At 43.7% G+C, this 21,436-nt stretch overlaps 2 protein-coding genes across 2 annotated transcripts in view; both read left to right on the forward strand.

Moving 5' to 3' along the window:
* Positions 1 to 12,295, forward strand: part of LOC116690596 (IgGFc-binding protein-like) — a 15,290-nt gene extending 2,995 nt beyond the window's left edge. Inside the window, exons 2-13 of the mRNA XM_032517675.1 lie at positions 171 to 227; positions 326 to 456; positions 1,414 to 2,069; positions 6,635 to 7,068; positions 7,380 to 7,546; positions 8,135 to 8,311; positions 9,210 to 9,435; positions 10,303 to 10,551; positions 10,708 to 10,809; positions 11,387 to 11,534; positions 11,716 to 11,834; positions 11,962 to 12,295. Of these exons, the coding sequence (XP_032373566.1) occupies positions 173 to 227; positions 326 to 456; positions 1,414 to 2,069; positions 6,635 to 7,068; positions 7,380 to 7,546; positions 8,135 to 8,311; positions 9,210 to 9,435; positions 10,303 to 10,551; positions 10,708 to 10,809; positions 11,387 to 11,534; positions 11,716 to 11,731 (2,361 nt within the window). The 5' untranslated portion in view covers positions 171 to 172 and the 3' untranslated portion in view covers positions 11,732 to 11,834; positions 11,962 to 12,295. The remainder of the gene's footprint in view (positions 1 to 170; positions 228 to 325; positions 457 to 1,413; positions 2,070 to 6,634; positions 7,069 to 7,379; positions 7,547 to 8,134; positions 8,312 to 9,209; positions 9,436 to 10,302; positions 10,552 to 10,707; positions 10,810 to 11,386; positions 11,535 to 11,715; positions 11,835 to 11,961) is intronic.
* The window catches only part of LOC116690594 (IgGFc-binding protein), a 17,645-nt gene continuing 8,170 nt past the window's right edge, over positions 11,962 to 21,436 (forward strand). The window contains exons 1-12 of the mRNA XM_032517672.1: positions 11,962 to 12,294; positions 13,380 to 13,551; positions 14,152 to 14,249; positions 14,998 to 15,128; positions 15,409 to 15,578; positions 16,345 to 16,559; positions 16,687 to 16,881; positions 18,670 to 18,858; positions 19,395 to 19,807; positions 20,132 to 20,250; positions 20,580 to 20,776; positions 21,130 to 21,268. Of these exons, the coding sequence (XP_032373563.1) occupies positions 12,253 to 12,294; positions 13,380 to 13,551; positions 14,152 to 14,249; positions 14,998 to 15,128; positions 15,409 to 15,578; positions 16,345 to 16,559; positions 16,687 to 16,881; positions 18,670 to 18,858; positions 19,395 to 19,807; positions 20,132 to 20,250; positions 20,580 to 20,776; positions 21,130 to 21,268 (2,080 nt within the window). The 5' untranslated portion in view covers positions 11,962 to 12,252. The remainder of the gene's footprint in view (positions 12,295 to 13,379; positions 13,552 to 14,151; positions 14,250 to 14,997; positions 15,129 to 15,408; positions 15,579 to 16,344; positions 16,560 to 16,686; positions 16,882 to 18,669; positions 18,859 to 19,394; positions 19,808 to 20,131; positions 20,251 to 20,579; positions 20,777 to 21,129; positions 21,269 to 21,436) is intronic.

Here is a 21,436-nt window from a genome sequence, read left to right on the forward strand (position 1 = left end):
CCTCCCCCTTCCACTAGGCTGGCTACGGGCCTGATATTACATAACATGTTTCCTTTGATTCATTATGTAACATTATGTATATTGGTTTGCAATATGAGTTTTTACCATTGTGTCTGTCCCTCTCTCTCTCTCTCTCTCTCTCTCTCTCTCTCTCTCTCTCTCTCTATCAGCCATGGAAATGAAGGCCCTCGCGGTGGCTTTAGGTCTTTGTTCTGCACTCTTGGCAGGTATACCTGTAGGAGGCCACCAATATTAAAATTAAGTCTAAGTCCTTTGTCATGCTTTGATTTACTTTGTCAAATCTCCCCTCTTCTCTCTTCTCCAGTGTGCCATGGTTGCTCGACAGGAAAGGAGTTCATCACAACATTCCTTCCTAATTACGAGGGTGTTTTTGTTGACCAGAAACTCCACGTGGTTCTGACCGCTCAGGGCTCTGCAGCCAACGTTCACATACAGGTGACAATCAGAGCTTTAAGTAAATGAGGTGGACAATGCAACAGTCCCAAAATTTCATCATATAACCCCGGTTCTTCAGCAGCTCCATTGGCTCCCGGTTCAATTCAGCAATGACAATTAAAATCCTTCTCCATACTTTCAAAGCCATCCATACCTTGCCTCCTATCTATCAGAACTATACACATTGCCGTCCCCTCCCGCCCTCAGATCTTCCTCCTCCTCCACCTCACTGTCCCATGCTCGACTCATACCGTGGGGACCAGAGCCTTCAGGCGCTCTGCCCCCAGCTTGGACCTCACTCCCACCCGACCTCCGCAACATCAACTCTCTCCCTTGTTCAAAAATAGACTAAAAACCATCGTTCCAGCTCGTATCTGTAAATATCCTGTTCCTTTTGTTTTGTTTGTTTGTTTTGTTTGTTTTGTTTTTGTTTTATTTGTTTGTTATACTACTTACACTTTTAGTTCCTATATCTGTCTTTATCTCTGTAGAGTCTTGAGTGTTAGAAAGGCGCTGTTAAATAAAATGTATTATTATTATTATTATTAAAACAGTCCTTTAATTGCGAATGCATCTTAGTATAATGAAAAGTAACTTTCAGGCTGGAGCCCAGAAGCAGGGCTCACTCACCAAAGACAAGCACAGATATATGAGATATGATTTTTGATTATGCTTTATATTAAGGTCCTTATGATAAGCACTAGTTGATAGGTGGTCTCACAATGCCAGACTTATCTCCACAGTGCTGTGGAGTAAGGCCCAAAAGAACTAAGCGGGCCGGTCTTGTTGCAAGGGCCACATTTTCTTTAAGGCTTTATCCTGGAAATCTACTTCCGTTAACCCAGACTATTTAAATGCTCCCATTAGGATCATTTTTGCATTTCCACTAAAGACAACATCCAGTGTGTTTAAACGTGCTCATGAATGTTTAACTGATCCAGACCCACTGGTCTGCAGGTGGCTTCAGTGTCCTTCTCCAGCCATCTGACTCTCTCTGCCGGTGAAAGCCGTTGGGTTTCTCTGCCATGTGGATCCGAGCTGAAGAACCAGTTTGTTACTGCCAACTCAGCGGTTCGAATCTCATCTAGTACTGCCATCTCTGTGGTCTCTTTTAACCAACGCTTCGCCACAGGGGATGGCGCGGTGGTTTCCCCAACAGAAGAGCTGGGCACTGACTACTTTGTGTACACACCCGCAGGAAGCGTCCCTATGGACAGTCTACTGGCTGTAGTTAATGGCAATAGCCAGAACCAGATCACCATCTTCCCTGGAGCGGATGTGGCACTGAGAGGTGGGTCTAGGTGGCAGCGTGGGAAGGCAGTGACTGTTGACCTGGAACCCTACGCGTCCTACCTTGTACGAAGTCATACAACTTTGACAGGCACGCGGGTTCAATCCCGGAAGCCTGTCGCAGTCCTAGCAGGCCACCAGTGTCTGACGTTGGGTCACCTGTGTGAACACGTCTATGAACAGCTCCCCCCTGTGGCCAGCCTGGGTAACCACTACATTGTACCCTGGACCGGCAGCTGCAAGGCTACAAACTGGGCAGTGGTTGTCGCTGCTGAGGACAACACTGAGGTGACACTGCACAAGGACCGTAACTTTGAAAAACAGTTGAGTTCAATATTATTCATTACAATATACAGTATATGTGTTGAAGCTACAGCAAAGGCTATCATGTTTTGTTTCTGCCAGTCTGTCTACCTATCCATCCATTCATCAATCCAACACATAAGGACACAGTGTAAGGACACGTTCCTACCCAGAAAACGCCCACATAAGTCCTTTGCAGCAGCAAATATGACCTATATTTTGACGACGCCCTTCAGTGGTTGTAGTAGGTATGAAGGAAGCAAAGCAGAAAGTAAGATGACCAACAACCAAGGGGGTAAGCCTCCCTCCACTAAGCGTAGCTCCCATGGCGCCATTTTAATGCTACATAGCACTCACCCGCCGATGGCATCCCATTGACTCCCATTTATTTTGGCGTAACTTTGACAGCAACAGGGCTGCCAACTCTCACGCATTGGCCGTGAGACACACGCATTTGACTGGTTTCACACGCTCACACGCCACACTCTCAATTTCTCACGCTGAAGTGTCAACCCGGTCGGTCAAATTTATGAAAGAGGAGTTTATCTATGTTTTTAACTGTTGAGCCACTTGTGATAGACAGTTGTGCTTTCAGAGACTGTGAGTGGGTTCAAGAGCGCTCCCTGTATGTGGAATTTCAAATTGTCGCAAAATGAGAACATTTTTTTCACAGCCATCCCGGTGCTTCCCCGCTGTCAGTATGAGCTCTGATTATCACAGACCCTCCGGCGCTTCAGTGTGAGCTCTGATATCACAGACCCGTCCGTCGCTTCGTGTCCACTCTCTCTGTAAAGATAGAGGTGAGCACGCGGCTGGTAGCGTAGCAACTTCAGTTCATGTAGTGTACTCGCTCTGGGGGGGGGGGGGGGGGGGGCAGTGCGGGGGCGTGTGGCTTGTGCTATGTGGTAGCTCCATGAAGAGCAGCCTCACTCCCCTCTAAACTTTGTCAGAGACCCAATGCCCTTTTTTCTGTCAGACGGTCGAGTGAGATCCACCATATCAGCGGAGCAATACATGCACAGCTGACTATATTCAACTCTCCACATCTCAGACAACAGAGATGGGAGGAGTTATATTTTGAATGTGCACAAAGTTGTAAACATGAGCAGAAATCTGATGAAACACATCTGAGCTATACTATACTATATATACAGTACTATATATACTATACTATTTATACTATACTATATATACTGTACTATATATACTATACTATATATACTATACTATGTATACTATACTATATATGCGATACTGCAACGTTGGGCCACTATAGTGCTTCTCTATCCTCGGTGCATCTCTAAATGTAACTGTAAATAATTAATTTGATGTTTTATAAAATGAACAAATAGTCTTTATTTTCACAAAAAAGTAAATACAGTAAGTGGGGCACAGAGGATGAGGGCCAAACATTACTGAGCCTTGGCACAAAGGTTAAAGGATTAGAATTTATGTAAAACAGTGGTTCTCATTCTTTAGAATTTTAGTGGTCTTAGTTGATCCCTCAACATTAATTTAACTTTGGGTCCCTGGTCCCTACACCAGGGACCCCTGGACCTGTTCTCCACAGACCCAAATCTTCTCAGCTGTTGCTGACATGCTACTGTCTCTTCATGTGGTTCATTATGTTTGGCACATTGTCTGGGTCAGTTCTTATATCATAAGAAGTAATATGTAAATATGTAAATGCTAAATGCCCTAAAACCTGTTGATACTACAACAATGCAAGGGCTCTTAACCCTACAGTTTTGCACATATGTGGCTAACACTTGATTTCTACATTTTTTTTGCAAAAAAACTCTCCAGAAGGTGCCAATTAATGGTTTATTTTTCCAAATTTTTTCCTGGGGGGGCATACCCCCAGACCCCCCTAGGGAGAGCCCCATCCCCCCCACATATAACAAATCCCAATTTAAACCCTGAAGGAAAAAGACCCAAAGAAATTGCTTTGTACGCGGCAAAATGGGTTGGCCCCCCCAAATCTCACTCCAAGGTTTTTGGAAAAGTTGGCAGCTCTGCAGCAAATAACTTTACACCTGAAGCGTTTAAAGACTTTAGTTGTCCGTTGTTTATTTCTAAAGAAACACGACAATGTATAAAAGGCTCCGTTACCTTGCAGCTCACGTTGTGGCTTCGTAGCAGACGTTTATATAAAAATAGGCTAACGATTGTGTCATAACCATGTGACTTACTGTTACATAGTAGAAAAATTACTGAACAGTACAGGATAAACTCAGACAGTGTAGACTTCCATCAGCTGTTGAGGTTTAATTACTAATATGGTCCTCTAATACTGTATCTGAAGTCTCTTTTATATAGACCTTAGTGGTCCCTAATACTGGATGTGAAGTCTCTTTTTATAGACCTAGTGGTCCCTAATACGTATCTGAAGTCTCTTTATATAGACCTTAGTGGTCCCTAATACGTATCTGAAGTCTCTTTATAGACCTTAGTGGTCCCTAATACGTATCTGAAGTCTCTTTTTATAGACCTTAGTGGTCCCCTAATACTGTATCTGAAGTCTCTTTATATAGCCCTGTAGTCCCTAATACTGTATCTGAAGTCTATTGTATAAGACCTTAGTGGTCCCCTAATACTGTATCGAAGTCTTTTTATATAGACCTTAGTAGTCCCTAATACTGTATCTGAAGTCTCTTTATATAGACCTTAGTGGTCCTCTAATACTGTATCTGAAGTCTTTTATAATAGACCTTAGTGGTCCCTAATACTGTATCTGAAGTCTCTTATATAGACCTTAGTGGTCCCTAATACTGTGTCTGAAGTCTTATATAGACCTTAGTGGGTCCCTAATACTGTATCTGAAGTTCTTTTATATAGCCCTAGTGGTCCCCCTAATACTGTATCTGAAGTCTCTTTATATAGACCTTAGTGGTCCCCCTAATACTGTATCTGAGGTCTCTTTATATAGACCTTGGTGGTCCATAAACTGTATCTGAAGTCTCTTTTATATAGACCTTAGTGGTCCCTAATACTGTATTGAAGTTTTTATATAGACCTTAGTGGTCCCATATACTGTATCTGAAGTCTCTTTTATATAGACCTTAGTGGTCCCTATACGTATCTGAAGTTCTTTTATATAGACCTTGTGGTCCCCTAATACTGTATCTGAAGTCTCTTATATAGACCTTAGTGGTCCCTAATACTGTATCTGAAGTTTCTTTATATATGACCTTAGTGGTCCTAATACTGTATCTGAAGTCTCTTTGTATAAGACCTTAGTGGTCCCTAATATGTATCGAAGTTCTTTATATAGACTGTGGTGCCATACTGTATCTGAAGTCTTTTATATAGACCTTAGTGGTCCCTAATACTGTATGTGAGTCTCTTTATATAGACCTTAGGGTCCCTAATACTGTATCTGAAGTCCTTTATATAGACCCTTAGTGGTCCCTAATACTGTATCTGAAGTCTCTTTATATAGACCTAGTGGTCCATAATACTGTATCTGAAGTCTCTTTTATATAGACCTTAGTGGTCCCCCTAATAATGTATCTGAGTCTCTTATATAGACCTTAGTGTCCCTAATACTGTATCTGAAGTCTTTTTGTATAGACCTAGTGGGCCCTCCAATACTGTATCTGAAGTCTCTTTTATATAGACCTAGTAGTCCCTAATACTGGATCTGAAGTCTCTCTTATATAGACCTTAGGGTCCTCTAATACGTATTGAAGTTCTTTATTATAGACCTTAGTGGTCATAACTGTATCGAAGTCTCTTTATATAGACCTTAGTGGTCCTAATACTGTGTCTGAAGTCTCTTTATATAGACCTTAGTGGTCCCTAATACTGTATCGAAGTCTCTTTTATATAGACCCCTAGTGGTCCCCCAATACTGTATCTGAAGTCTCTTTTATATAGACCTTAGTGGTCCCCCTATACTGTATTGAGGTTCTTATAAGACCTGTTGGTCCTAATACGTAGCTGAAGTCTCTTTTATAGACCTTAGTGGTCCCTAATTGTATCTGAAGGCTTTTTATATAGACCTTAGTGGTCCTAATACTGTATCTGAAGTCTCTTTATATAGACCTTGTGGTCCCTAATACTGTATCTGAAGTCTCTTTTATATAGACCTTAGTGGTCCCCACTAATTGTATCTGAAGTCTCTTTTATATAGCCTAGTGGTCCCTATACTGTATCTGAAGTCTTTTATATAGACCTTAGTGGTCCATATACTGATCTGAAGTCTCTTTGTATAGCCTTAGTGGGCCTAATATGTATCGAAGGATCTTTTGTAGACCTTAGTGGTCCCTAATACTGTATCTGAAGTCTCTTTTATTATGACCTCATAATGGGAAAGACTCCAGATCGGCCCATCTGAGTTTTCATTTTCTCAAAGGCAGAGCAGGATACCCAGGGCTCGGTTTACACCTACCACCATTTCTAGCCACTGGGGGACCATAGGCAGGCTGGGGGAACTCATGTTAATGTTAAAAAACCTCATAAAGTGACATTTTCATGCCATGGGACCTTTAAAATATTCACTGTAAATGTAACTATTTTTTTTACTCAGTTCATCTTAACTTGGAGTAAGTAGTAAGTAAACTTATCACTCTCACACAAACAGGAAGCTGCCAACAGCTGGGAGCGTCACCATGCAGACATTGACCAACAAACAGCCACTGGTTGTCAAGAGCGACAAGAAAGTAATGGTTCTGCTTCTCAGCAACAACTTACCAAATGACCCCTTCCTAATCACGCTGACTCCTTCCTGCAAGCTGGCCACTGATTGGGCGGTGGAGACGGTGAGTGGATATGACAATGATGTTGCCATCCTGTCAGAGAGGCAGGGGGCCGGCAGTGTGAAGGTGTGTGTGAAGGGACAATGCCAAACACCTAAGTGGAGCGACTTCCTGTCGGATAAGGGCTGGGTGTGGTCCAACGTGCCACTGGGGAAACAGCAGAGTCATGTCACAGTGCAAGGTGACGCCCGCATGGCGGTCTACGCCTACGGGGGAACATTCCGCCATTCATATGGCATTGCTGGAGTTTGTTCTAGAGGTACACACACATACACACACACGACTAAATGTACATTAAACGCACTTTGTTCGTGTCTTTTGTGGGTTAGCCAGAGTACTGCTGTTGTTGTCCACACACACACACACATTGAAATGATGGTAGTGTGTATAAAAACTACTGTACATATGAAATAGCTGTTTAGCATGAGAAAGGGAGGCTGGATGGGTTGATAACTGAAGATATTACTTCATTTATGGCTATAAGGGATGAGAGAAAATGTATGATGATGGCACATTAAAATGGGTCTGCCATGGTGTTACATGCATATGGTGTGTTTGTATTTCCTGTAGGTGGTGCCCCCCCTCCTACACCACCTCCGGATCCCTGTGAAAAGGTGAAATGTCGAGTGAAGGAGCGATGTGTGAAGGGAGTTTGCGTCCACGTGTCTACAGCTACCTGCCGGGCAGTGGGTGACCCCCACTACATGACGTTTGATGGCCGACTCTTTGACTTCCAGGTAGGGTTGGGACAGCCCCACCAATCATCACCAGATATCCACTAGTCTCACATTGCCAGCTCTATCTCCACAGCGCTGCAAGCAAGGTCTGGCTGCACCCCAGATGCATTCTGGGATAGGAGAAAGAAACGCTCTGGGGTTTTTGCATTTCTTTAAACCAATCACAATTGTCTTGGGAGGTGTGATATTTGACTTAGAACAGCATTATATGAAGAAGGCAATGAGTACTAGCCAATCAGAGGCCGAGTAGGGCGGGTGTTTGCAGAAAGAGAAGTCAATCAAACTACTGTAGAGTTGGCATGTGGATTGGAACATTTCCAAAAACTTTCCCAAAACTCTAATTCCCAGAAAAGGTTGACTGAACTAGATTAAGGTGAACATCTTTGTTATGGGGCCATCCATATCTTTGATAACCCAAACTTGGCAGCTTCAGCGATAGACATATTCCTCTGAAAAATGCACACACTGCTGCTGCATTTTCAAGCAGCCCTTGTTATTTGGCCTGTCTGGTGGAATAGCGATCCTCTTACTATAACTCAAACTCCTTGTTCCTGCTGCTTGTTAGCCAACATTATTCTTTTCTTTCAGGGTTCCTGCACTTACATTATGACAACAGTTGCAAAGACGGCGTCTGGCCTTGTGCCTTTCAATGTGACGACCAAGAATGACCATCGAGGTAACCTTCAAGTTACATATGTGAGGACCGTAACTGTCAGTGTTCAAGGGCAGACAATCATCATCGGCAGACACAATGGACAAGTAGAGGTAACAGATCTCCTAGCATACTGGAACTAGCAGTGAATGTAATAATCTGTTCAAATATAAACCTCTCTATGAGAAGACTAAACTACACAAAGACCTCTCTCATATCATGACATAACCTTACCCTTTATAAATATTCACGCATATGTGACTTGTATTTGGGCCCTTCCTTCAACACATAAGTTACTTTCTAATTTTATTTCTAGTTTATAGTTTCTCTTCCTGAATATGTGTGTCGGCAACAGACTTTTGGCTTCAGAAGGTTCAGATAATTTAAAAGAAACCGCTCAAACACCACAGGAGCACAAACCATGTTTTAATAATAATTTCTTATTGCAACCAGCCAGCTGCTAGCCAAGCAGCATAAATGAAGCCACTGATGCCAATTAACTACTGGCTTTAAATTAACTCTTTTAATCACCAGCCAACATGGCTAGTACATCAGATTTTCCTCTAGCCACAAAATCATTCAACGAATTTTGATTACTTAATTTTCATCATGGTGTTCATGGGAAATGTAGGATTAGTTCTATGAGCCGTGTCACCAGATAAGGATTACGTTTCCAAGCCAAACACACAAAACCGCCCAAATTTCTTGGGGAAAAAACGACCAATCTGGCAACATGTCTGCAGCTGGCCGATTTAAATATACACAGTATTGTTTGTTGCTTTTATATCCTGCCAAAGTTCGTTTTTACAATGCATTTGGAGGGTGTCAATTCAAAGCCCTGAATGCAAGCATAACTTTTTATGATTTCTAGCTCTCTTAACGCAGTTCTCTCTGCTTTCCATACAACTACACACAACTTCCTCACAACCTGTTTAGCCTTTTCCCCATTGTTCATATGCAGTGTTAGACACATTCAGTTGGTTTGAATGGTTCTTCTGTTTTTACCTTCAGGTGAATGGAGAACTTCGGTACTTGCCTGTCACTTTGTTGGGTGGAAAGGTCTCTGTAGAGCAGAGTGGAATCTATGCTTCCCTCACCACTGACTTTGGCCTGATTGTTCAATATGACTGGAACATGAGGCTGTACATCACGGTGCCATCCTCCTACTATGAACACCTGGAAGGCCTCTGTGGAAACTACAATGGAGACGGGAAAGATGACCTGCCCGAACCAGCAGGTGGGGAAGGGGGGCATAGAGGGTTAACACTGTAGCAGGAGAGATGGTCGGGTGCAACAAGTTCTCCAATGTGGCCAAAATGTAACTTCTAATATCCAACAGAGGTGGAAATTACACTTCCACCCAGATGTGTGGAATAGGTGTGTAGTGCCTGGTAGCAGGAAGCAGCGGCAACTCCAGGATGTTTTAAAGTGGGTGGCACGGGGGGGACGTTTGATCAGAATACAGCTCAGAAAATCTGCTTAGAAATATAGAAAATATTTGATAGGATAGAACATAATGTAATTCTGCTAAATAAAACATACTCATTATTAGTTTCACTTGTTTTTTAATTTTAAACAAATTATATGTCCAAATATAATACACATTTTCTATGTGCCCAGTCTGCCACTTTTTAAAAGAACAGTTCCAGTGCTGGTTCCATGGGATCAGAATTTTAGATAGTTGTCATGGTAACATTAGTTGGTCATGTGACAAGGGCTGGGAAGATTGCCGGCAGCCAAGTTACAGAACTCTGATCCAATGAAATATCAATTGTCAGACTGACAGCACTCATATTTCCGGGGAGGCCGGTGCTCCCACGTGCCCCCCTTCTAGTCCCGCCCCTGGCATGAGGTGGTGGTGGAAGAAGTTTTGACCGCCCTCATATTCTGAGTTAGTGAGACTCATGCTGCAGGACCTTTGACCCTAACCCTGAAAATGGGCATGGGACCCAGGAGGTAATCCCCTAGCTTGTGTTCACAGTGGGAGGCAGCAGTGCTGACTACTGAGCCCCCGGGCCATCAACAGTCCTCTCAACTTAACATATAGAGAATATTAAATTGTTTATTCAGCCACAAGTTCCCATGTTGTGCTTTTGACTTGCAGGTTCCAGTCTCTCTGCTGTGCTGAAAATGATCCAGGCGTGGAAGGTGGATGACAGGTCCGACCTGTTCTGTAGTGATAACTGTGCTGGGCGCTGTCCCCAGTGTTCCCCACAGCAGCAGACACACTTCCGCCAACCCAGTCTCTGTGGGCTTCTGAGCAACTCAGATGGACCATTCTCAGCCTGCCACCAGCAGATTAACCCCTCTATGTACCTGGATAACTGCGTCTACGATGTCTGTATTAATAAAGGTGAGCCAGTACTGACGTTCACAGTTCTGGGCAGAATGAACATTGAAAATATTCAGAGATCCTATATTAATAAACAGTATCAATGCATGTATCAAATAATTCTATGATGTATCTATGTGTTGAGAGTTCCTGTTAATCATCTGTGTGTCTGTCCAGGTGCAAGACAAACACTCTGTAATAACCTGAAGAGTTATGAAGATGCCTGTATGTCAGAAGGAGTGAAAGTCAACCCTCAGTGGAGAATGCTCACCCAATGCCGTAAGTCACTAAGCAAATTATTATTAACACTGTCTGCAAGGTGTATTTTTTGTATGGTGTTTAAATTTTTTTGCAGTGCAAGGTTTAGACCAATCTAATGTATCTTGAACCTGTGCATCACCATACAACATTTCCCCTCTTTTGGATGAGAGGCAAATTGTCTTCAAGAATCATAACGGCTCGTCTTTACACATATGGAGTCAAACACTAGAGGCGTGAAAGGAGGCCATGCAGGGTTAGGGGTCAGGCGTTATCCTGCAAATGTGCTTCAGTTGCACCAGACTAAAAATGGGATTTGTTTCCTGTGTTTGGTGCGAGAGGAAAGGTTATAAAAATCTTAAGTGTTCATCTAAAGGGCTTTTTGTTGTAACTTTTCCACCCCAAATCTTTTAGTTGTTTTTTTTAATCTACAGGATGGGAACACGTGATTGAAAATTGATCCATTGAATAAGTATAATGAAAAACTAATAGAAGCATATTGCTATTCTTTAATATTGGATGGTGTTGTATTGGTTCTCACTGATAGAAACAATAACATAATTCTGATGATTAATGATGTCCACCGTCCCGTCCCCAGCCCTTTCTTGTCCAGCAGGTAGCCACTACGAGGCGTGTGGCTCCTCCTGCCCGGCCTCCTGCGTGGCTCCAGACAGTGAGAAGCTGTGTAAAGGCCCCTGTGTGGAGGGATGCCGCTGCGATCCAGGAATGGTGCTGAGTGGAGACAGGTAACATATAGCAGACTCTCCCTAACCCCCACACCCTGATATCAGCAATAGAAACCACTGCATTATAAATACACCTAAAATATTTGTGGACAACAACAGTCCTCTGGCTAACCACAAAAGACAAGAACACCGTGTGTGTGTGTGTGTGTGTGTGTGTGTGTGTGTGTGTGTGTGTGTTTAGATTGTTCCTCAGCTAGCTGTGGATGTACATATCAGCGGCAGATATTACCCAGCAGACACCCCTTTCTGGGGCGATACACCTGCACCACCAGGTGTACATGCCTTAACGGGAAAGCCAAGGTTGGTGTGGTGTGGTGTGTGTGTGCGTGTGTGTGTGTGTGTGTGTGTGTGTGTGTGCGTGTGTGCGCGTATGTCTGTGTGTCTGTGAGTGAGATCTGATATTCTCTTCTGTTCCCTGCTGGCGTAGTGCACATCGGATCCCTGTAAGAAGAACGAGCTCTGTGCCTTGAAAGAGGGGGTTAGGGACTGCTACCCAACATCCTATGCAACATGCCAGGGCACTGGAGACCCCCACTACCAAACCTTTGACAAGTGGCGGTTTGATTTCCAGGGCACTTGTACATATGTCCTGTCTCAACTCACCAAGGGATCAGACCAGGACCTGGAACCATTCCAAGTGCTAGTCCAAAATGAGAACAGAGGGCGTAACAAGGCTGTGGCCTACACCAAGTCCGTCTCTCTTACTGTATTCGGTAACATGACTGTCAGCATGAGCCGTGCCAGTGTGGGGAAAATACTGGTAAGATTAGTCTGTCCTCTAGACTATTTACCCTCAGTCCTCACCAAGGCTCCATGCTTCACTCTGTAGTTAGGTACTGCACCCTAATGCTGCAGGGACAATCCTCTGTCCTGATTGACAGGTCCTAAAACATCCCCTGCTTTGTCCTCTTTTTTTAAATAAATGGGAGCATCATTTACTTTATGGACATCATACTGTATTGAAGAAGACTTGAAACTCGAAATTAGATTAGATTAGATTAGATTATACTTTATTCATCACACAGCGGGGAAATTCCCTTATTATTAAGGAGTCTCCCCCTGCTGGAAGGTAGAGAGAATGCAGCTTTAAGGAGTCTCCCCCTGCTGGAAGGTAGAGAGAATGCAGCTTTAAGGAGTCTCCCCCTGCAGGAAGTTAGAGAAAATACAGCTTTAATGAGTCTCCCCCTGCAGGAAGTTAGAGAGAATGCAGCTTTAAGGAGTCTCCCCCTGCAGGAAGTTAGAGAAAATTCAGCTTTAAGGAGTCTCCCCCTGCTGGAAGGTAGAGAGAATGCAGCTTTAAGGAGTCTCCCCCTGCAGGAAGTTAGAGAGAATGCAGCTTTAAGGAGTCTCCCCCTGCAGGAAGGTAGAGAGAATGCAGCTTTAAGGAGTCTCCCCCTGCAGGAAGTTAGAGAGAATGCAGCTTTAAGGAGTCTCCCCCTGCTGGAAGGTAGAGAGAATGCAGCTTTAAGGAGTCTCCCCCTGCAGGAAGTTAGAGAGAATGCAGCTTTAAGGAGTCTCCCCCTGCAGGAAGGTAGAGAGAATGCACCTTTAAGGAGTCTCCCCCTGCAGGAAGGTAGAGAGAATGCAGCTTTAAGGAGTCTCCCCCTGCAGGAAGGTAGAGAGAATGCACCTTTAAGGAGTCTCCCCCTGCAGGAAGGTAGAGAGAATGCACCTTTAAGGAGCTTCAGCCTTGGCTTCACTTCTCATACCTGGAAGCTTTGTCCATTATTTCTACAGTCTATAGGAATGACTGAATGTGATGTTAGAGGGGTAAGGTGTGATATCTCTGCCTTCTATAGCTGCTGTACTGATTCTGACCCCCCCCCCCCCCCCCCCCCCCCCAAGGTAAATGGCCAATCAGTGAACCTGCCTTACTCCACGGAAGGCGGAAAGCTTTCCTTGTTCCGGGGTGGCTTCTTTGGCATTGTGACGACATCTTTTGGTTTGACACTCAGCTTTGACTGGAACAGTTTCGTCAGCTTGACGCTGCCCAGTTCATTTGCTGCTGCTACAGCTGGTAAGGAGCATGTGCCTACAACCATAATAGTGCTTCAATGATTAGTCTACTAATCAAGTAGTCGAGTGATGGAAAATGAATGCCACCTGATTTGATAATCAAGTAATCGCAGAAAATGCTGTTTTCTGCCTCTCAAATATGGAGATGTCCTGCTCTTTTCTGTTTTATATCATATTAATCTGAATACTCAAAACAGAATGGAAAAAACAAGACATTATAAGACATCCCTTGAACATTTAGAAACTAGGATGGACTTTTTCACTATTTTCTGACATTGTAAAGACCAAATGAATCGAGAAATTGATAATGAAATGAATGATTAGTTGCAGGCCAACTCAACAATGTGTAAGAATTCAACATATGCCAGCAGCACTGTCGTTATAAAGCAAGCGAACATGCAAGGTACTGGGTTTTGCCAAAAAAAAAAAATATTGAGCTACTCCTTTAAAAATGGGCTTATGTAAGATTCAGAGCATCACAAACTCGCCAACTGTCCATGATTCAAATTATTTTCATTTTTCCAAATAGTTGCGGGAATGTGTTTATGAAGTGTTTATCTACATGTGACTGCTGTGCTTGTTAATTGTTTCTCTTTATCAGGCTTGTGTGGAAATTACAATGGCAAACCTGGTGATGACTTACTGAAGCCGGATGGCACCCAGGCTAAACACATTAATGAATTTGGACACAGCTGGAAGGTGTGTATCAGTTGAGACTGGGGGGCTTTTTGGGTCTACAATGAAGGACCCATGATTATCTCACACAAACTCTAAAAACACCATTAAGTTAAATACTAGAAGCACAAAGCAGATGTGTACAGCTGTACATATTAAGTCTTTTGCTGCTTTTCTATCTCAGTGCAGCACTAGGTCTAAATGTAAATGTAAATGTGTGTATTTATATATCTTTTCCAGTCTTAACAACTGCTCAAAGCGCTTTTACATCTACAGGAAACATTCACCATCACACACATTCATACACTGTGGCCGGGGCTGCCGTACAAGGTGCCACCTGCTCATCAGATAAACACTAACACACATTCACACTCTGATGCACAGCACCAGGGGCAACTCGGGGTTCAGTGTCTTGCCCAAGGACACTTTTGACACATTTGTTGCATTTTGTTTTTTTGGATGCTCTAATTGTTCTTTCTGTCTACAGTGACCACAAAGAGATTCATTTATTCAACATTCATTCGGTTTTGATGGGATAATTGACATGAGCTGATCAGATGATGCTAATTTAGGCAATATCTTTTAAAGTTAGACTTTTTTAGTACAGAATTCCTTCTTTTGTGCATGAACACATTATGTTTGCTCTCCAAGCTGCAGGAGGAGTACTGCGACATGAAGAGGGAACTTTGTACTAGAAAGGCTGTAGCTTTAAAATATACATGCCTACTCTGCATATGTTGACGGTTTTGCTTTTGAATGTCATTGAACGCAGGCAGGAGGTGACGCTGGCTGCACGAGTGACTGTCCTGATGGGAAATGTCCGGAGTGTGAGCCTGCGCTGCTACTGCGTTACCAAGAGCAGCGCTACTGTGGCATCATCGCGGACAAGCTTGGACCCTTTAGGTACGTCCTCCGGGGCCACGTTCAGCCCCCAGAAAATGAGTTGGTTTTAACTGAAATGGGGGTGCATTGAAAACACTGTTGTGTGCGCAAACATAGTTTTTCTTTGCCAGACCTTCTTCCACAACGCTGTGAAGGAAGGTCTGGCTAGTCCACACAACATTCCTGGATGGGAAAGAAATATGTATTTATGCTTAGTAAGAAATAACGAACAATGAGCAAAACAAGTAGATGTGCTTCATAAATGATCAATCCCAGTGAAGGGTCTTTTCTGTCCATACAGCCAGTGTCACAGCCGACTGGACCACACCCTCTTCCTCAAAGACTGTGTTTTTGATCTGTGCATGTACCAAGGCCACGCCTCGGCCCTGTGCAACAGCCTATCAGCTTTCAGCACCTCTTGTCAACAGGCCGGTGCTACAGTGCAGAGTTGGAGAACCAAAGAGTTCTGTCGTAAGACACGCACGCACGTTTTACAAAAGACACACACAATTCTTTACCTAAGACACAAAAATCGAACAGGAAGTGACTTTCTTTCCTTTTATAAACACAAGCAATCAAAATGCTACACTGCTTAACTGAACACTAACCAACCACGGCTTTAGTATAGGCCTATAAGTAGGTCAAAGGTCAGATTATCTGTTTTGGACAATGGATGCCAACAATAGACAATAAGGATGGGGGTAGGAGGGAGAGGCAGGGGGTGACAACAAGTACAAGTTAAAGGGGTGGTTCAGAATTTTGGGACCTCATTGGACCTCATTACCAAGTTAGCCAGTGTGTGTTTTTATCAGTGGGGACCATTTTCAACACTTTTCATCCAGGCCTTCCAGTTGCAGAGTTCTCTGGTGCTAGGCTAGTGCAAGTCAACAGTAACTGCTAGCCTGTCATTAAAAACAGTTTTACCCACTCCATAGTACCTAAGGCAAATAAATTATAACGCCAGTCTATCAATGTATATGTCTGTGTTGATAGAATAATGTAAGAAATAAAACCACTCTTGCATCACATTGCAATAGTTGTAGTGGTAGTAGGCCTGGGCTACGTCAGGGCGACTGATAGTACCTGGGCTAACGGTGGAACTGAACTGTAACGTTCTCTCCACTACTTGTTGTCTCAACCTATCAGTAGCAGCTAGGCTAACGATGTTTGTCAGGAACACAATCACTCTGTACTGTATTATATTTTGATTGACTTCCCATGTGTGTCCCCGTGCCAGCTCCACCCTGTGCTACGAACAGTCACTATGATCAGTGTGCCCCCCCCTGCCAGCCCACCTGCAGTGGTCTGGCCCCCCCTGAGGGCTGTGACAAGAGCGCGCCCTGTAGAGAAGGCTGTGTGTGTGACGATGGATTCATGCTGAGTGATGCCAAGTGTGTCCCTCTGGCCGAGTGTGGCTGTCAGTACGAAAGACAGTATTATAAAACTGGACAGGTGGGCTACGACCGCAGCAACGATGTTACACTCCACCTTTACAACGACTAATATCTGTGCTAAAACAACTTCTTTAACAGTATTGCTACTTCTTCTCCCTCTTCCATTACTACTCCTCTTTCCTCAGGTGTTCTATCCAGGACTGTCATGTAACAATCGCTGTGTGTGTTCAGAAGGGGGAGTAGTACAGTGTGATCCTAAATTCCGCTGTTCAGCCAATGAGCAGTGTGTAGTGAAAGGAGGCTCCGCCTCCTGCTCCCCCAGCAGTAAAGCCTCCTGCTCTGTGAGTGGAGTCCGAACAGTCCGGTCATTTGATGGAAAGGTAAAGGCTTGCATAAACGTATGCATATTATGCAGAACTACATCTCTGAATCAATAGATGATTCGTTACATATTGTAATTATCAATTTAAATAATGACATTGTGTATTTGTGGCTAGTTTAACTTAAGGAAATGTTTATTGTCAGTTCATGTTTTTTTCCCATCATTGTCATCATTTGTCAGAAATGTAATGAAGATCCTTTTCATCTATAACGTTTTAAATGTTCTTGCTGAGAAGTGTTCAAATATTTCCAAATCTAACTGTGGGTAACGCTTCTTATTAAGCTACACAACATGGTGAGTAGTCACCAGGGAACTAATGAGGACCCTCTAATCCAGTGTTATAGAGCAGATATTGATAAATTATTGAAGAGTTCATTGAGGAACGACTTGATAATTGAAAAATCATTAATACGTGATTCCCTAATAATTTCTAATTGAGGACTATTTAAGAGATAAAGTTCAGTTACTAGACAACTTGTCTATATCCACAACATTCCACCTCCAGGATTATTTAGGTGCCGCTGGAAATTTCGTTGAATGTCCATCCTTTATACGTCCGTCCTCTGTCTCTGTGTTGGCGTTCTAACCTCTGGTGGATTTCTGAGGACTATGTTTACCGGGTCTCAGATCTCTGCAGGTAAATCCAGACAGCTAGCTAGACCATCTGTCCATCTAGGACTATGGTTACCTGGTCCTCAGATCTCTGCAGGGTAAATCCACAGCTACTAGACTATCTGTCCAATCTGAGGACTATGTTACCTGTCCTCAGATCTCTGCAGGGTAAATCCAGACAGCTAGCTAGACTATCTGTCCAATCTGAGGACTATGGTTACCTGGTCCTCAGATCTCTGCAGGGTAAATCCAGACAGCTAGCTAGACTATCTGTCCAATCTGAGCTTTCTGTACACATGTTCCACCAAAACAACTTCCTTCCTGAGACTATTTAGCAGAGGCACCGTGGCTCTGTCCGGTGCTTAGCCCCGCCACAATGAGTCCATTTCTTATTAAATGAACTCTAAACCAACTGGCAATCACCCAATGATAACTACTTACTTAAACATGAGTTACTTTTTTCTGTCCCCTCTAAGTGATACATAAGACTGAGCACTTACTAAATAATTATCAAGTTGTTCCTGGTTTGTTTTCTCACACTCTTTTCAATTAACAAGACATTAACTAATCATTAGCTAGTCTATGAAATGTGGTTAGGAGTTACTCTTTAACCAACGGTTCACTAGCAGTTAGGTCCTCATGTGTTCCCTGGTAACTAGATTTAGTGTACCCTATTGTAAAGTGTAGACAGATCCAGGCCAATGATTAGCTGATATTATCTTATCATACATATATTGCTATTGGATTATATGTCAACCAAGTGGCAGCATTCACATCTGGACGCTGAAGCCCCGTTAAAGTGGCATTTTTACATTCAGTGGTGTATCAAAAGGCAATGTGACAGTGTGGAATGTGTAGCCGGTAAGGATGAACCACCAGAGAATGATCAGCCTCCCTCGGCTCTACGGAGCGTCGTAGAGTTTCAGCTTGGAATTTCGTTCTGTTTGACCCACAACTTTACTGTTCTGGTTCCCTCTCAGCACTCTCATGGTGGTGTCTGTAGCCATAGAAATAAGAAGCCTCTGGAGTCTAGAGACTAGCTGGTGAACACAGTGGAGCATTTAGTCATTAATTAAGTTTTTTGTGCCTCTAAGACAATCCCAGTGGCAATCTGACATAATATTAAATATGTTCTTATCTCTCCACCTTTCCTCCTCCATCCTCCATCCTCCAGGCATATCCTCTGTGGGGAAACTGTCTGTTCTTGTTGGCAGCAGTGGACGAGAAGGCAGGCGGGATGGCACCCTTCTCTGTCTATGTACAACAGCAGACCAACAACGATGGCTCGGTCTCCCGCACTGTGGAGCTCCAGGTTTACAACATCGAAATCACTATGGAGACCGGGGTTCAATGGGAAGTCAAGGTATGACTGAGAGTTTGTATCGGCCTGGATTATTCCCACAGAAGTAACCACTGTTCACATGTGTCTATTCTGACCACTCAACCTCATCTGGGAGTGTTGTGAACATGCTGTACTGTCGGGGCCGGAATGAACAACAGTTCAGTCTTTATTGTTCATTTAGTTGCTTTCTAAGGATTTAAAATTAACTCCCCTTTTAAATGTTAAAGGGCTCATATTCTGCTCATTTTCAGATTATACTGTATTGTATTTTTGTGTTTCTACTAGAACATGTTTCTCACACTGTCTGTCTGAGTATACCTGTATTCACCCTCTGTCTGAAATGCTCCGTTTTAGCATCCGTCTCTTTAAGGACCCCCTACCCCTACTAAAAAAGCCCAGCGTTCTCTCATTGGTCAGCGTTTCCAAGTCTTCAGCATCTGTGCTCTGTTAATTTCTATCGTCCAATATTTATCTCAATCAGTCCATCTATGAGTGGGACAGAGCTAATACGGCTAACACACATCTGATGAGACACTTTGTCCTCCTCTGTGTCTCAGGTTAATGATGTCAGAGTTGCCCTTCCTGTGTCACTGGCAGACGGAAAAGTGCGAGTGAATCAAAATGGCATCCACATCGTCATTGAGACTGGCTTTGACCTGAAGCTGACCTATGACACAGTGGCGGGCGTGCTCCTAGAAGTCCCATCCACCTATCGCAGCTCACCACGCGGTCTCTGTGGCAACTATAACGGCGACCTGTCTGATGACCCGGCATCAGCTGCAGCTTGGCTGGTAAAGACAGAAAACGTTGTATGTGAGGCGAGCTGTGGTGCCACTCCCTGTCCAGAGCCAGAGCAGCAGAAGGTCCCGGAAGCCCAAAAGGACTGTGACATCATCAAAGCCCAGCAGGGCCCATTTGCAGGTTGCCACTCAACAGTGCCCCCGACTCCCGACTACGAGGCTTGTGTCAGGCAAGGATCTTTTACCGCTAATGTCCAAGGGATGCATTATATACAAGCTTCATATATCAAAAGGAGTCTGGTGGGTTTGGTGATGTCGGGACTGTTTCATGTTAAACCAAAAGGATCTTACTCTTTAACTAAAATGGATCTGTAGGATCCATCCCATAATGTTGTCTGACACTTTGAATAATAATCTGAGTCTGTCAGTGGCAACAACACAACTTTTAGTGGACGGACATTAATGGTGCACATTTGCCCTACATTCCCATCATTTTACATTGGTTACTTAGACACCTGGGGAAATGTAATCAGATGAAAGTTTTTGTTTTTTAGGGAGATGTCCACGGGCAAACGAAGCGTGGACGTCCTTTGTCGTCACATCCAGAATTATGTTGCCGCCTGTCAACTAGCCGGCGCAACGATAAGCAAATGGAGGAGCGACAGCTTCTGTCGTAAGTCTGATCTGATTGGCTGATGCTCACGGGGGGTTGTTAACCGTGGTGGTCCTGAGTACAACACACAAAACAGAAACAATACCACAAAAATATCTTTAGAAAATGTTATATATTTTGTATTATTTGTTTTCTGTTTTGTTGTTGTTATGCTTATCATATTAATCTAATTAATCCAATCTCCTAATGCCACATGAATGATTAAATGTGCCAAATTAAAACCAGCAACTTAAAAAAAAAAATCTGAAAAGCTGCTACAGAATTTGTCAACTGAAAACCTCACCAACCTGCCGAGTACTGACCCCCCCTGGCCCTGTTTGTCCCTGCAGCTGTGCGATGTCCCGCAGGAAGCCACTATGAGCTGTGCTCCTCCGCCTGCTCCTCCACCTGCTCCTCCCTGCAGAGGGCCGACCCCTGCCCCCCGTGCCAGGAGGGCTGCCAGTGTGACGGCAGCCTCATGTCCGACGGGGGCGGCTGCGTCCCGGTGGAGCAATGTGGCTGCGTGGTGGGGGGGAAATATTACAAGGTAACTATCTTCATCGTCATCAACATCAGCTTCTTCATCATAATGCTTGTTCGGTACAGGATGATAGCTTACTAATATTGATTGAAACTTACCTCAAAACATGTAAGGGCCATACAGAAAATATGATTACCCCAAATATGAAGCATTTTGAGATGCATGAATGACAATGGATGATGGCTCACTTCATTTAGAGGCTGAGTTATAGTTGATAATAATATGTTGCAGTCATTTTAAGAGATTTTAAGTTTTTAACAATAATTTGATGCAAGTAATGCAGTAACGCTGAGGGCCCCCTAGGGGCCCCGGCCCCATGTTGAACATCTCTGTTCTAATGCATGCATGACTCTCTTCAGTCGGCTACGTCAGTGCTGCGAGACGACTGTACAGAGCGCTGCGTCTGCCAGTCTGGACGCTTCAGCTGCACCTCCAGCAGCTGCCAGACGGGCGAGGAGTGTCGCAACCGCAATGGAACCGTCGGCTGCTACGCCATAGGTCAGACGGGGGCCGGGACGGGGAAGCACTGATCAATTCAACCCTTCAAAACATCATAACAGTTCATAGTTATTGATTAATCCATTTAAGTCATTTATTATGAAAAAAAGTAAAACGTCTCATGTCAACTTGTTGAAATGTGAATATGTGAAATAAACTGTGTGTGTG

Source organism: Etheostoma spectabile, chromosome 6, assembly GCF_008692095.1.
Source record: "Etheostoma spectabile isolate EspeVRDwgs_2016 chromosome 6, UIUC_Espe_1.0, whole genome shotgun sequence".
NCBI classification, from domain to species: Eukaryota; Metazoa; Chordata; class Actinopteri; order Perciformes; family Percidae; genus Etheostoma; species Etheostoma spectabile.